Here is a 16,650-nt window from a genome sequence, read left to right as displayed (position 1 = left end):
CCACATGCTGCGGAGAGGCTGGGCCCGTGAGCCATGGCCACTGAGCCTGCGTGTCTGGAGCCTGTGCACCGCAATGGGAGAGGCCACAGCAGTGAGAGGCCCGCGTCCCACAAAAAAAAAAAAAAGAGAGAGAGAGCTGTTCTGGAAAAATTATCAGCACTCACACCTTTCAGGACTTCCTGTGTGGTATAAACTGGAATACCCATGAAAAAGTCTGTATTAGAAGACTCTGTTAAGAAACATAATAGCCTTACCTTGACGTAATCATAAATGCATCTTTGCAAACTAGTTGCTGACTCCAGAGCAAATGTGTTGAAGGTGAGTCTAATTAGTTTGTTTACAGGGGCAGTCATGAACCATATGCAGTTTAAATTCTTGTCATATCTTCCATTCGAATCAGAATCAGGAGAGGCAAAGGTACGATCTGAATGTGTCAGATAACCACCACATCCTTGCTGAGGTCCTGTGTTCAAAAAAAAAAAAGACACATCACGATGCAGAGCAAAGAGAATGGAACTGAAATTTTATGAGGAGGGTTTTTAAAAATCATATCGTTTCTTTTTTCTGTCACACTTCGATGAACATTATCAGACTGCTCACTGGGCTCCACTGAGCTTATGCAAGCGTGGCTGCCCCTCACCTTAGTTTCTTCACTATTATTTCCTCTTCAGCCACCAACCCATCAATCTCTACCAGCTCACATCTAGCTGCCTAGAAAAGTGGGTAAACAGATAGGGTCCTATATGCATTTTTGGAACTCTTGATGTGATTTACTGGAGCTTCCTATTCTTGAAAAATCCAATTTTATACAAAATAAAGTATTTTGCATAACAAAACTGATGGAAACTGTGAACCCGTTTTACCTTTATGTTCTGCTTTTATGAACACTATCAGACTGAAAACTGAATTTAAGAAGACTTTACCCAACATCCCAAGAAAACTGGCTCTCAACAAATCTTTTATTTAAATAATCTGGTAGAAGGAGGATGAGAGGCATATAACACTACAATCCACTTTATATTGAACTGTACTCTATATTTGGATTTTTTCTTTTCCAAAAATAAGGGGAAGCTGAAGAAAAGGAACTTTAGTGGAGAAATATATCTACTTTGAAACGAAAACTCTGAAATTCAGAATAAAAATACAAAAGAGAGAGAAAGAATACCCTCAATACTCAACCATGAAAAAAAGTACGGCACAAACTCCGCAGAGCACGGGATTTAGTTTCTACCACTCCACAGCCTAAGGTGATGCCTTGGTAAGGAAGAAAAACTTTACTGACAATTTCGAAAGATATACATGAGGATGAATTAAGCTCAGAACAGCCCTGGTAGGAATAGAGATGAAATAGGCGTTCAAAAGAGTATTCATAAAGCTTGCATTCTCCACTAATGTGCGTCATTACAAGTCCCGCAGTTAAATTCACAGTCTCATCACATTTACTTGATCTGTTAAAAGTGAAAGGGTTGCTTTCAACATTAGGGGGCGCTATGATTCAGGACTTCGCTCTTGGCAGGAAAGGCAAACAATGGCTGCCGACCTCGGATGCAAAGGATATCAAATGCGCGGAGCGTTTTCCAGGATAGGTGCCTTACTTAAGAGGTCAGGCTACCCTGTCATAGCTTCTAAGTCAAGTAAAACTACAGAGTATTGGCACATTCCGATGTTTCCTGGAGTTGAAATGCTTCCGAAGGCCCAGTCCCTGATATATCCATAGATGGCATCTAGAGCAAAATTATTCTGAAACCAAAGCAATGCTCATGACTCTGCTCCTATGAAACAGGCCTGTAAGATGAAGAAGTGGGGTTTGCACAGTTTTCACTCCAGTGTGGACTGACTGTTACCTAAGGCAATCACTTAAGCTTATTGACACACCTAGCAGGGAGGGAAGAACAATTACTCAGGGTATTAATGAATTGAGAAAATTATTTATCTATTAACTATTGCCAAGGAAACATATTTAGTATTTTTAAATTAATTTTTATTGGAGTATAGTTGATTTACAATGCTGTGGTAGTTTCTGCTGTACAGCAAAGTGAATCAGTTATACATATCCACATGTCCACTCTTTTTTAGATTCTGTTCCAATATAGGTCATTACCAAGTATTGAGTAGAGTTCCCTGTGCTATCCAGTAGGTTCTTACTAGTTATCTATTTTTATATTTAGTACTAAGATGGGAAAAGATGAATAGTAGTCCAATAGCAGTGATAAGCCATAAATCAACAATAATGATACAATTTAGAAAATGATAGGTGCCATAACAGAGGCAGGAAAAGTCTTGTGAGTTTTGCAAGAAAGGGAGATTATTACTTCAGGCTAAGAGGATCTAGAATGTTCAAGGCGGAGGTGACAGTTGATCTGCATCTTAAAGGATAAACAGGACAAGGCCATGTAGACTTGCCTGGTATTGGCAAGTCCAGGTTGAAAGACCTCGTAACCAAAGGTTAAGTGGACAAGAATTTACATGTATAGAATTTGACCTTTAGACTTTATTCTCTGGGTAACAGGGATCCACTAGAAAGGTTTTTGATCAGAGGAGTGGTAGGGTCAGAATGAATGCACTTTCTCGTCAAGTCTGACCTAGAGATGCATCTGGTGGTCACATTTACACATAAGGGAGGGCCTGGAGGAGATGAAGCCAGGCCCAAGGACACCGCTGTGGTCCAGGCTGGCGGAGGCAAGGGGCAGTGCAGAGCTAGAGGTCTGCATGTAGGAAAACCAGACCACTGGGCTTTATTCTACTAACGCATCAGCTGCAAAAACTAAATGCTATTTTTAAAAATTCAAGCTATATATTTTATCACCACTTGCTTATTAATTGTTGCTAATAAGTTAATAAGGGCAGAATGACAATTGTACTGGGCACCGAGAGTGCCATTATACACACTTATTAGACAAGACTACTGCTGCAGCTATTACTGCTACTACTGCTCCTAACGCCCTAAGACAGAGACACCCTCCCTTCAGGAAACCCAGAGCAAGGATCCGCAGATCGCTGGTGTGCACTGGCATAGACTGAGTGGGAGACTGCATGATTCCTAACTTTTCAGAATCTCTCTTTGCAGGGCCCTAGAATGGACAGAGTACAGTAAGTCCCCTACATACGAACCTTCAAGTTGCGAACTTTCAAAGATGCGAACATGCATTCCATCAACGTCAGGCGTGAGTGAAATGGCAGCTTGCCCTCCGTCTCCTATTGCTGCGACCCTTCAGCTCTACCATCTCCCACCTCCTCTCCCTCCTCCGGTCAGTAACTCTTCTTGCCTGTTCACTCAATGCCAACCCCTGGACGCCAGCTGTTGTGCTGTACTACTGTACTTTTCAAGGGACTGTACTGTAAGATTAAAGATGTTTCATTTTTTTTGTTTTTTTTTAATGTATTATTTGTGTGAAAAGTATTATAAACCTATTACAGTACAGTACTATATAGCTGATTGTGTCAGTTGGGTACCTAGGCTAACTTTGTTGGACTTACAAACAAATTGGACTTACGAATGCATTCTCGGAACAGAGTTCATTCATATGTAGGGGACTTAGCTGTATATTTTCTGTCACTTGATGTTAGGTTTCACCATATGACTTGCTTGAGACAATGGAATATTAATGGTCATGGAGTAGGAAGAGGCCTTAAATGTGCTTATGTCTTTTGGCTTGGAGTTTTGTCCTCCTGTGATCCACCAAGAGCTCACACCCTGGGTACCTGTGTGGAGAGCAGACCTGACTCCAGGCTGTACTGTAGGCCAAGCACAGTCAACCTGCATCCTGGAACAGGCAGGCAAACTGGCCTGCTGACCCGTAAGTGATAAAAATAATATTCTAGGTATAAGCCACCACATTTTGGATCGTTTGTTACACAGCATTATTGTGGCAATAGCTGAGAAATACAAAAATAGCTTTTTTGAATTATCAAACTATAATAGAGCACATTGATGAACTCATAATATATACATACAAGTAAAAAAAAAAAAAAGGAGAACTAAAATTATCATCAGATAGTCCTGGCTAAAATAGTCAAATAACTGAAGTAAGTATAACATTATATGAGTGAATTATACAACTCATATTCTATATGAATAAATAGTCAAATAAAAGATGTCCATGTCCATCTCTGGACAACCACTACTTGGACAGATGGTGGCTGGCTAGCTGTACTTTCAGATAATAATTGGCCTGACTTCAGGCATTTTCCTGTTCCCCAGTGAGCCAGCTAGGGCTTCAGGCTGTAGTTGAATGTAGTTGAAGGAAGCAGCACTGAAGCACAGGAAACAGAACACAAATGCATTTAAGGCTGGTTCCTTAGGGAAATGGGAGTTCCATAATCCTTTCTTTGAGTAAATCTTGCTGTGATTTTCAAACCTACAGTAGACAACTACCCTAAAGCAGTGAATTCATTTAAAAAGTTCAACTAAGCTTCAGATGAACATGTCTCGTCTTTTTTGCTAAAAGTGAATTGGAGTTATTATTCTCTACTCCCTAACCTTAAACATGCACCACCTTTTAAGTATCATATTTATACCTGCAAGAAAAACATTTCTTAATGGCTTTTGTAACCTGAGTTATGTTTTTCTGTTTGTTTTCAGTAATTTCACTCAATTTGCCTCACTTTAGACATCCTAATTTGAGACCCAGCCTAACTTAACTTAGAATGTGTACTTAGTCTGGTAATATTTGGGAAGCATAAACCTGAAATACTAAAAGAAAGGTAATTTCAGCAGTTAATCAATAGCTATAGTCACAAGTAAAAGAGCAATGCAATGTATAAAGAACTCAGGATAAGGAGAATTATATAATTAACTTTTAATTTATTTTGCATTATTTTGGTATTACTGAAAACACCCTATGTATGCATTAATAGTCTATGGCGTTTCATGAAAATCATTCTCACCAACTTTCAGATTTTTAAAAATGACTTATTAAGAAATATATAATGATATAATCATGTCAACTGATGCAAGAAGAGGATTTGACAAAATCCAACACACATCATGACATAAACTTTCAGCAAACTAGGAATAGAAGAGAATTTTCTCAACTTCATAAAGAGCATCTACAAAAACCATATAGCTAACACGATACTTAATGGTGAAAAACTAAATGCTTTCCTCCTAAGGTTAGGAACAAGGCAAGGATATTTTTCTCACCACTCTTATTCAACAAAGTATTGGAAACTCTTGCCATTGTAATAGACAAGAAAAAAATACAGACTGGAGAGGAAGGAATAAAATTGCCACTATCTGCAGATGCAGAAAATCCCAAGGAATCTACATAAAAATTCCTAGATTAACAAATGAGTTCAGCAAGAACTCAGGATAGAAAAACAAGGCACAAAAGCAATCACATTTCTATAACAATGCACATGTGGAAACCAGAGTTAAAAATACAATTGCTCTAAAGAAAATAAAACACTTAGGTATACACTTACTGAAATGTATACAGAACTTGTGTGCTGAAAATTACCAAGTGATGAAAGAAATTCAAGACCTAAATAAATGGTGACATATGTATTCATGGACTGGAAGACTCAGCCTAGTAAAGATGTCAGTTATTTCCCAAATGATGCATAGCTTTCATTGTAATTCCTACCAAAGCCCCAGCAAGATTTTTCTGTTGACTTAAAAAAGCTTATTTTAAAACTGTGGTATGTCAAGACAATAGAATATTATTCAGGGCTAGAAAGTGAACTATCAAGCCATGAAAAGACATGGTAGCAACTCAGTGCATATTACTAAGTGAAAGGAGCCAATGTGAAAAGGCTACATACTGTACAATTCCAACTAGATGACATTCTGGAAAAGGCAAAACTAATGAGACAGTAAAAGAATCAGTGGTTGCCAGGGGTTGGGGGGAGGGAGGGAGAGAGGCATGAACAGCCAGAGCACAGAGGATTTTTAGGGCAGTGAAAATACTCCGTAAGATACCATAATGATGGATACATATCATTACACATTTGTCCAAATCCACTGAATGTACAACACCAGGAGTGAACTGTGACTCAAACTATGGCTGTTGGGTGGTTTATGATGCTTCACTGAATATCATCAGTTGTAACGAATGTCTCACTCTGGTGGGGATGTGGTCAGTGGTGGAGGCTGTGCACGTGAGGGGTGAGGGCATAAGGGGAATCTCTGTACCTTCCCCTCAATTTTGCTGCAAATCTAAAACTTCTGTAAAAAATGAAGTCTTAATAAAAACCAACCAACCAACCAAAACAAAACAAACAAACAACTTATTTTAAAATTTACATAGAAAGTCACAGGCTCTTGAATAGTTGAAACAATCTTGACAAAGAAGCATAAACTGGAAAGGATCAATCTACCTATTACTATACAGCTATAGTAATCCAGATAGTATGATATTCGTGGAGTGTTAGACAGACAGATCAATGGAAAAGAATAAAGAACCCAGAAATATGTCCACACAAATATGTCCAAGTGATGATTTACAAAGATGCAAAAGCAATTCAGTGGAGGAAGGATAGTCTTTCAACAAATGGTGATAGAGAAACTGGACATCCAGGGGCAAAAATTAGGTCCAATCTAAATCTCAGACCTTGAACAAAAATTAGTTCAAAATGGATCGTAAACATAAATGAAAAATGTAAAACCAGAAAACTTTTAGAAGAAATCGAAGTAGAAAATCCTTGAGATAGGTAGAGTTCTTAGCCTTGTTAGCCAAACACTATACATAAAAGGAGAAACTGATATGCTAGACTTCTTCAAAATTAAAAACTTTTGTTCTAAGAAAGGCCCGGTTAAGAGGACAAAAAGGCAAGCTATGGACTGGGAGAAAATATTTGCAGACCATGTACCTGAGGAAGGACTACTACTGAGAATATATGAAGAACTCTCAAAACCCAATAGTGGAAAAACAAGTAATCCAATTAAGAAATGGGAAAAAATTATGAACATATATTTCACCGAAGAGGATATACATATGACCAAAAAAACACATGAAAATTGTTCACCATTAGGGAAATGTAAATTAAAACCATAATGAGATATGAATACATTTCTATCAGAATGGCTAAAATACACACACACACACACACACACACACACACACACACACACACACACACACACACGAGTGATAGCTCATTGTAGAATACCGCACTCCACAATGGAATGACCAGGGTGAGGGTGTCCCGAGTGTGGATAGCACAGAAAGTCCTTCATAAGGACTTTCTAACCAGGATGATAGAACACAGATGACGAAGAAATAGCATCTTAAAGTGCTGAATGGAAATAATTGCCAAACTAGAATTCTGTATTCAGAGAAAAAGATCCCACAAAATTTAAGACAGAATAAAGCCATTTTCAGAGAAACAAAAACCAAAAGACATTTTTACTAGAAGATTTGCAATAAATAAATTAAAAGAAAAAAATACTAAAGGGAGTTCTTCAAAAAGAAAGAAACTGATCTCAGATGGAAGCACAGAAATTCAGGAAGAAAGAACAAAAGCAATGGTAAATATACATAATTACTAACTGAAACAATAAAAACATTGTATATGCTTAAAACTTATGTAGAATTTAACTAATTGATATTAACAGCACAGAAGACAGGAAGTGGATTAATGGAGTTAAAATGTTGCATTTATCATGATATGGTAAAAGGACTAGTTTTCAATTAGATTCTAATGAGTCAAGGGTGAATGTTATAATCCCTAAGAGTATCTGAATATAGAAGTAATGGTTTTTATTTATTTATTTTTGTTTTCTTTATTCAAGACCCATTTATTCTCTAGTTCTGCCCACATGGAGACACCCTCCTTGAAAAGGCGTTAAATCCTTCCCTTCACTTTAACACCTTGTGCTGAAAACGCGTGCTCCAAGGTTTCAGCTACCAGATCCACATTCTTAAAGCACTGATTCTTAAACCTCATCTAGATTTCTCCCCTTGGATGGGGGGGAGATGACCCAAACAGCGAATAACAGCTCAGGACTGGGGGCTCTGCTCGCCCAGAAGACTTTGCAGCTCCCCTGAGCCCCCCGGCTGGAGCCAGGATTAGGGCCCTGAGGCGAGGGCCCCCTTGCCTAGGCTGGCTGTGTCCCCTCTAGTTTCCCCGGAGTCTGGGGATTCCAGACGGTCTCTGCTCGCGCTTCTGCATCACACCTGCTGCCTCAGCACTGCTGATCCACGCCAAGGGGGGAAAAGCACACAGAACTGCTTTTCAACGCAGCACGTTCGACACCAAAGTTATGTGAGAAGCCAGCAGGTTCTTCGCCATCGGAGGACACTCCCAAGGCCGCCGCTTCCCCGGGCTCTCCACTGCTCTTGCCGGCGGCCTGGACACGCGTGGCCGCCGTGCCGAGTCGCGCACACCCCGGGCTCCACTCCACTCCCCCCGGGGAACTGAGGACGGCGCCCCGGGCTCAGCGGCAGGATCTGTCCCGGAGCCAGTCCTAGAGTGACAAGAGCCACACCTGCGGGTCTGTTCCACCGACCGGCCGCCCAGGACCGAGCTGGGCCCACGGACCCGGGTCTGGATTGTGTCGGCTGCTGCTTCTTGCCTGGGTTCACAGGCCGACAGCCAGTGTCCTCCATTCCCTGCTCGTCACCGCACCAGCGGCTCACTCCTACCCGCTGCCGTCCCCGGCCTGGCCACCGCGGACTCCGGGGCCAGCCAAGAACCGAGACGCCGGCAGGCGCCTAGCTCCCAGCAGGCCAGCTCCCCATTGAACTACGGCTGCTTAGCCGTGTTCTCGAGGCTTCAGGGCCGGCGCCGCCCCTCCCCGGACCCGCGATGCTCCGCGGAGGCGCCGGGGCCTCGCCGCACGCAGGCCAGCACAGGCGACCTCCACGCCCGCCTGTCCAGCCGCCCGGACAGTAATGATTTTTAAAAGAGAGTGACAATTGATTAATTCAGAAAAGGCAAAAACACAAAGATGGCTAAAGAAACATAAGAACATATGGAACAAACAGAAAATCTATTTAAATCCAATAATGTTAGTAATTTTATTAGTAACATGGTCCAATCTCCAACTGAAAGACAAAGTAAAACAAAACCCAAATACATTCTTTGGGGTAGAGAAATGTTGAAAGTGGAGAGATTGAAAAATATACCATGAACTGAAAGAAAGCTAGGGAAGCTGTATACTGAATCGGAAAAAGTAGACATTAAAGCAAAACAAAAAAACCCAAAAAACAAAAAAAGACCTTGCAGGATAACATGAGTCAATTCACCAAATTCACCAGGAAGATATAATAATTTTAAATGTATATGTGCTACACATTACACTGTCTCTCAGTGAAAGAAGACCAGAATTCTAGCCCTGATCTCTCTACTGAGCTTCTCATTCTTGTATCTGACTACCTACTGAACATTAGCTGGATGACTTAAAGGCACCAAATATTCCGCACCAAAACCAAACATTATTATTTTCTCCTATGAAACCTGGCCCTCTCCTGTAAACTTACATTTAGATAGTGGTATCACGGGATATTGTCCAGAAACCTTAGGGTCATGTTTTCCTTTTCCCTCAATTCATTGTTCAAAGACTACTGTGTCCTCTTGAGCCTGTATCTTAAGCGTTTCTCCTTTCAATTTCCTTCTTTATTTTCACACTGTCACTGCTCTCATCCCCTGCCTAAATGATGGCAATACTTTCCCAATTTTTCTCTGTCTAAGATGCTGCCCCTACTTCAAAACATCATCCTCACAGGTGCTAGCATGTGCTTCCTACACCACATCTGATTAGATCATAGTACTCTCCAGCCTCCAAACGATTAACGGTTCCATCCGCAACTGATGCAGAGCCCACCTTGTCCACCTCGTCCTGTCTCTCCTGTTTCAGCCCCTACTGCTCTCTACCTGACAACCCAAAGCGGTAGTAACAATGTGCAGGCCAGTCTGTGTCCCCTGAAATGGGATATGCCTTTGCAACTTTGCACGTGCTTTTTCTTCTCCATAAAATGCCTGCTTTCCCAACGAAGGCCTTCTCAGCCTTCCGAGTTGAGTATTATTTATAGCTAAAATTTAGTGCGTGCTAAAAGAGTGTCAGGGAATGTTCTAGTTTAATCTTCCCCACAACCCTATGAGGTAGTTACTATTAGTGGGCCCCTTTTACAGATGAGAAAATCAAGAGGATAAGTAACTGTCCAAGGTCAAATTTGCTGGGATGTGTCAGGGCTGAGTTTGAACCTAGACAGTCTATCCCCAGAGCTTGCGCTACATTTACAAACCACTAACGACAATTCACGGCTCGCATTCCCTGCAGTGCTTTCTCGAACTTTTTTTGCCTGTGTCCTTTTCATTTTACTCAACGCCGAAATATACTTCAGATCGCTTCTGCCTCTGCTGTCCTCTGCACATACTTCTGACAAAAGCATTTATCAGAATTTACAATTATTTGCTGACTACTGAGTAAGCTTCTCAAAAACAGAGATCTTGTTGAATTCATCTTCGTATCCCCAGAGAAAAGATCACTGCCTGCATAGTAAGTAGCTGATGAATACTGTTGAATAAGCAATTAAGGAAAGCATAGAAAATATATAGAGAGTTCTTACTGGAGGTATCTTTGCTTTCTAGTCTAAGTTTATAAGGGAATTCTTGGGATTAAATATATTTCTTGATTTATAAAGTTGTTACTATGCGATAAACACTATGTACATGTGCGTGTGTGTATGTCTATATATATATATATAAGTCTGTATATGTGTATACACACACACACCCACACACACACAGGCATAGGACTAAGTTTTTGGTCCTATGTATGAACCTGTTTCAAAGCTAAGTTAGTTGACTTTTGTGGCATATTTGATTGTGAAGAAACAATCAGCAGAACAACACCAAAAATATCACCAAAAGATTTAAAACACTGGCAAAGGGGTAGTTTTGTTTTTTTGTTTTTGTAGGAAAATGCTTGTTTAGCTAAAAATTTGCAATTATAAATGATGTTAGGTCTGTTACTTAAGAAAATCTGATCTCTGAGTGTTGGATTTCAGAAGGCAGAGCAAATCTAAAAATTTGTAAAATTCCAGACACTCTAATGTGCAGCACACTATATAGAAGAATGACTTTCTCTCATCATTGACAATTACAAAGTCAAAAGTTAGCAAAAATTAGAAACTGTTCTATTTAGAGAGCAGGATTAATAGCAATGTGCTATTCAATTGTCATAAAATAGGTTGCATTAGAAAAGATATGAAATTCATCAAACGAGAGTATCCAATAGTTTTTAATAATGTAAACAAGGCCATGGAATTGTTTTGTTGTTCTCGTTAACATATTAGGTTGCACATTGTGCTACTGATATTTAAATTTTATGACTCTGGTGGCAGTGTGATTTAGTGGAGACGGATTATTTTCCCAGTTCTGCTCAAGACTTGCAAAGAGGCCCTGGCAAGTCACTTAATTTCTGTGTGACTCAGTTCCCCAATTTGTAAACTAAGATATATGAGAATGCCAATCAGGATTACAACATAAAAATAAATGCCCAAATTCCTTAATTTTGATAGAATTTTAAGAAATTTTACTAAATTGGAGGCCATCATTTGGGGTTAGAGATTTTTGTTTTACAGAAATTTATTACCCTTATATTCCAGTGGAATTATACTCCACATAATTGTGCTAATTCTTTACCATTATGTCATGCAAAGCTGTGAAGATAGATGTGACATCTGTCTGTCAACAGCGGAAAGAAAGTGGGCTTTTACTGTATGTGTATATGTATGCATATATATATAAATTATTTGTAAATATAAATGTTACTTAAAATATAAATACTAAACATATATATTTTATGTATAGTATATTTATAATATATAAAATATATTTGTATCATAAATATAAGTCTACTATAAATATATAATTATGCTATATTATTTATAAATAGTATATTTTACTAAAACATATTTTTTTTCCTTTCCTTATGGGAAGGAGGAAATAGTGACTGCTGCAGTTATGTGCAACATTTATATAGTAACAGTAAATTAAATGCACTATTTAGGACTAGGTACAAATTGGAAAGCAGGCAGTGTCAAAGGAGAAGTTGAGAATGGAGAAAATTAGCTCTATCTCCCCAAAGAGTTAGAAAAGAAATGACTTGCCTTTGAGAAAAGTCACCCCCAGAATCCCTCATCGTCCTGAGTGTGTTCACTGATCTCTACAAAAGCGATGTGGGCATTTTAGGAAAAGGATGAACTTGGGAGATAGTCCTACCTGATCCCAAGCTTGGCTTTACCTCTTATAAACCCTTTGACTGCAAGCAAATTACCTAATCTCCTAACTTCTTTGTTCCTCCATTGTAAAATGGGATAATCCCTGTCTCAGGGGTAGTTGTGAGGATTTCTCTTTGCATAGAGAAAATCCATGCAAAGCCCCTCCCATAGAAGCTCAGTGACAGGCGGTCATTATCTGTATGCCTTGGGCATCCTTGCCATCTTCTCCTGGGGGTGAACTGAAATTAAAGCTACCACACAAAGGTAGCAGATTTTTCACATCTCAGAACAAAGAGAAGAATATAGTCACTGATAATGTTTTATCTCTAAACAACTGCTTACAAGTAAAGAATTTTTTTCAATGTTTAATGCTGACCAGGCATAAACATGACAGTCTGCTTTTATGCTGCTGGAAACACTACATTAAAGCCAGGCCCAATGAATAAGGATAATGATTATTACAGGGAATCTATGCTTATAAATAATTTAATCCTAAACATCCAGTTGTTGGATGAGTTGCATTTTTAGGAGGGCTGGTGTTGTTTAGGTTATGCAGAATAATTGCTTCCCAGCTTCTTGTTTACTTCAATGTTTTTCAAAATGTTATCTTATAATTTACCACTAACTCAATTTTATCCCTTAGCTTGGTCTTTACAGTACCATCTGGTTTCATTTTCCCAGTGACAACCCTATCCTTCAAGACCAGGGGCAGCAATCTGGTCATTTAAGGAGGGGGTGAGTGGGTTAGAGCACAGACTGATATTGGAATATATTTTCATAAAAACCTTTTCTTTTTCTTTTGGCTGATCTGGAGTTTTACTCCTGCCTACTGCTTTTGTAAGGTTTTGGTGAACTAAGCATTTGTTAGTTTCTTTATCACATTCCCACATTCTCAGCTCAGCAAAAAACCCTTGTCAGTAAAACCCACAAAGGAGAAACTGCAGATAACCTTGTCTTTGGCATCATCTCCCAAGGGATGCCTAATCAGCAGTGAAAGTTACAAGACATAAAAAGAGCGGAAATAAGCTTAGTCTAGTTTTCTGCAAATGGGTTTACAATTTCAGCTCATCTCATTGTCAGACTTCATCAGAGGGAGCAAATGACTTTAAGAGAACAGACAAACAACACTGCTTTCGAGTAATATCCCCATATTCGCTAAACGGAGGGTTATTTGAGCAGTGACTTAGGAAATTATTTACTTTATAATTCAACTACCTTACTGCAATTGTACTTTTAAAAGTAGTGTCGTCTGGCAGCTAACATCAGGCTGCTAGGAAGCACAACAGAGACATAGACACATCGATATTTAGTGTCACTGAATGTTTTTAAGTTTGTTTTTTTAATGTTTAGTTATAGGACTTTAGAATGCCCCTCCCAAAGTCCAAACTTAACACCAAAACTGTGAAATTTAAAAATAACTAGAACCAGAAGTCTGAATTTGATATGTTGTTACATTTTCCTCCGTTTGCTGTGGTTATATTTTCCATCTTCGGGGCCCCAAACTGGCATCAGCTTTTCTCTGTGTACCTTTCCCTTTTCTCCATCCCCTCTTACAAGTAAACTCCTGTTGAGCCACCTCATCATCTTCCCACCACTGCCAACTGTCTTCCTGTAGCATGTCTGAGAGTCAGTTTCCAGATGTTAAGGCAGCACGTAAAAATCCAGAGACCAGACACACCACCTGAATGTTGAGTCTGACCCTGTATTCCTAATTCTCTAAGGATAAAAGTCATCCAACTTACCACCCCGAGTAATAGCTGAATTATATGAACCATGACTGCATATTGAGAATGAGGTGAATCTAGATACAATGTATAACATATACATATTATACATAATATAATGTGATTATAAAGTAAGGATAATTTATCCATTTATTCTTTAATTCATTCACACAGCCAATATTGATGGATTGATGGTGTAACAGTTACGTGCTAGGCGTCTGAGAGGCCTTGGAATTTTATTGGAATCAAGCTTTTGATTTTGGCTTTAAGTTATAAAATGTACTTTAGGGTCCGCTGGTTAGATTTCAACACACCCTGGAGCGGTCCTATTGATAATAATGATCCCTCTCTCCCGTTCCTCTGCCTTACAGAGAGGGTGGGGTGGGTCATGGAGCCCCTGTAGAAATCCAGGTCTTCAATATTACTTTCTGACCCACATCAGTCTTTCTCTTTGGCGTCTAAGGTACTTTACAGAAATTACCTACTGCATCCCCATCACATTCTTAAAAGGTAGAATGTAGTAATATTTCAAATTGAACGTTTTTAGTGGACAAAAGCTGAGCTCAGCAAAGTTATAGGACTTTTCTAAGACATCTCACCGGGCAATGATGTAACAGAGCCATTGGTCTCGTCATCTGCTCCCTGGTCTACAGCTCCGCCCGTTTGGGCATGTCTCCACCTCTGTCCTTGTTAAACATGTGCTTTGGTATTTTTGCCTTTGCCTCATAGCAAGGGTCTGTGAGTCTGACCTTAATGCCACCTGACTCATTCTCTATGTGGCAAATACCCCGGGCAGAGGGATACAGAGAGTAGCCCTCATCCTCAGCCCGGGAGCTGTGGGCAACAGGGGGCTGAAGCTTCAGTCATGTGTTCAGGATTTACAGCCTCTGGAGCCGTGAACCTCTGATCACTGACGTCCTCTTGTCCCTGAGACCGCCATCCTCTCCAGGGTGATGGCCTTGCCCTTCCGGGACATGTCACCCTGAAGGAGACATGCTTTACTTTCTCCTTGACACAGCCCACTGATCCACATGCCCACAGACCTCAAAACTAACTGGGCCAAGTTCCGTTTTTGACCCTGACATTTTGCTAAAGGGTTATATGATACATTACTTAAGAAAACAAGTTTAGTTGCTATGGTCCAACACAGTCAATAAACATAGTTTAAACCCCTGATCTAATCTTGTATCTACAAGTTTCATATCTAATGGGATGAGCACATCAAAAACAGACTGACTGGGCCTGGAACATAACTGCATGAATAAATGTTCTTTCCTCTCTCACCCATCCTCCAAGATGCACGGCTTCAACTAAGAAATGACTGCTTTATTATTTCCTTGAGCAGCGCCCAGGACAGGAAGTGCCCCTGGCTGGGGGTGGGGAAGGGGGGTTAACTCAGGTTCTCTGTCTCTGTGGGAAGCTGTCATGAGAAACAGAACTGGGAAAGGGGGCGTCCCTGGTGGCACAGTGGTTGAGAATCCGCCTGCCAATGCAGGAGACGTGGGATCGATCCCTGCTCCGGGAAGATCCCATGTGCCGCGGAGCAACTAAGCTCGCGAGCCACAACTACTGAGCCCGCGAGCCACAACTACTGAGCCCGCGTGCTACAACTACTGAGCCCACGTGCCACAACTACTGAGCCCGCGAGCCACAACTACTGAGCCCGTGAGCCACAACTACTGAGCCCACGAGCCACAACTACTGAGCCCATGAACCACAACTACTGAGCCCACATGCCACAACTACTGAGCCTGCACGCCTCGAGCCCGTGCTCCGCAACAAGAGAAGCCACTGCAGTGAGGAGCCTGTGCACCGCAACAAAGACCCAATGCAGCCAAAAAAGTAAAACAAAATAAATAAAATTTTAAAAATAATAAATAAAAACAAAAAAACAGACTGACTGAGAGGCACTCTGGTGTGAGACCAGTACAGTAAGAAGAAATGGGGGCTCTGATGGCTTAAAAACACGTTTGCAGGTCTGAAATGCTCTGTGAGTGACACAGATGAGCACAGCCAGAGCTGAAGCAGACTCTGGTGGTAAAGGAGGGGCAGGAACTCAGCAAGCAGAAGTGGGTAGAATAAAGGGTACTCATCAGTGTTAGTTCTGCACTGTGGAGCTTGCCCACTTTGGCCAAATCCATAGGACTGAAAGCTTTTTAAACTTCACAGGATCATGGACACCACTGACAATCGGGTGAAAGTTGCATACTCTCCAGAAAAACGCTTAGATCTGCAGATAATTTCAGAGTTTCACAGATCCCAGGATGAGTACTCTGCTGGTTATCAGTTATCGGGGATCAGTTATTCATGTAGGGGAGGAGAGATGGGGAAAGCGGGAAGGCAGGTGTGCTTCACAGGTAGGTATCAGCTCCCGGGAAGTGCTGGCTTTTGCTTTCTCCTTACCTTCCATCCTGTGCAGGTGGCCCTTCATAGCAGAAGTTCCATAAAAGAGGAGACCTGATTTCACCACATAATTCATTAGCGACAAACTAGGGGGGATATTTCCCCCAAATTTGTTCTGACCCATTAGCGATACAAATATAACAAATGCCCAAGGAGAAGTTATCTAATAATCATATTATTGTATGAGCTGGCTCTTTACTGACTTTGGAAAAATTAAAGCAGATGTGCATAAAGTATTGTCAAGTGTGGAATCAAAACAGCGAATTTGTAAAACTCCAGTGTTTAGGTCAAGATAAGCTAAACAGATGTCACAGACTAAAATGGTCTCCTCTTGACATCAATTATTTATTCAGGGA

General features: G+C 40.5%; 1 protein-coding gene across 1 annotated transcript in view; it reads right to left on the bottom strand.

Moving 5' to 3' along the window:
* CUBN (cubilin) overlaps nt 1-16,650 on the bottom strand; it is a 273,447-nt gene that overhangs the window by 24,320 nt on the left and 232,477 nt on the right. The window contains exon 60 of the mRNA XM_007460874.1: nt 255-463. Coding sequence (XP_007460936.1) covers nt 255-463 — 209 coding nt within the window. The remainder of the gene's footprint in view (nt 1-254; nt 464-16,650) is intronic.

The sequence above is a fragment of the Lipotes vexillifer genome, unplaced genomic scaffold, assembly GCF_000442215.2.
Source record: "Lipotes vexillifer unplaced genomic scaffold, Lipotes_vexillifer_v1.1 scaffold534, whole genome shotgun sequence".
Classification (NCBI taxonomy): Eukaryota; Metazoa; Chordata; class Mammalia; order Artiodactyla; family Lipotidae; genus Lipotes; species Lipotes vexillifer.
Note: the sequence above shows the minus strand (reverse complement) of the source record. Positions and strands in the feature narration are given on the sequence as shown.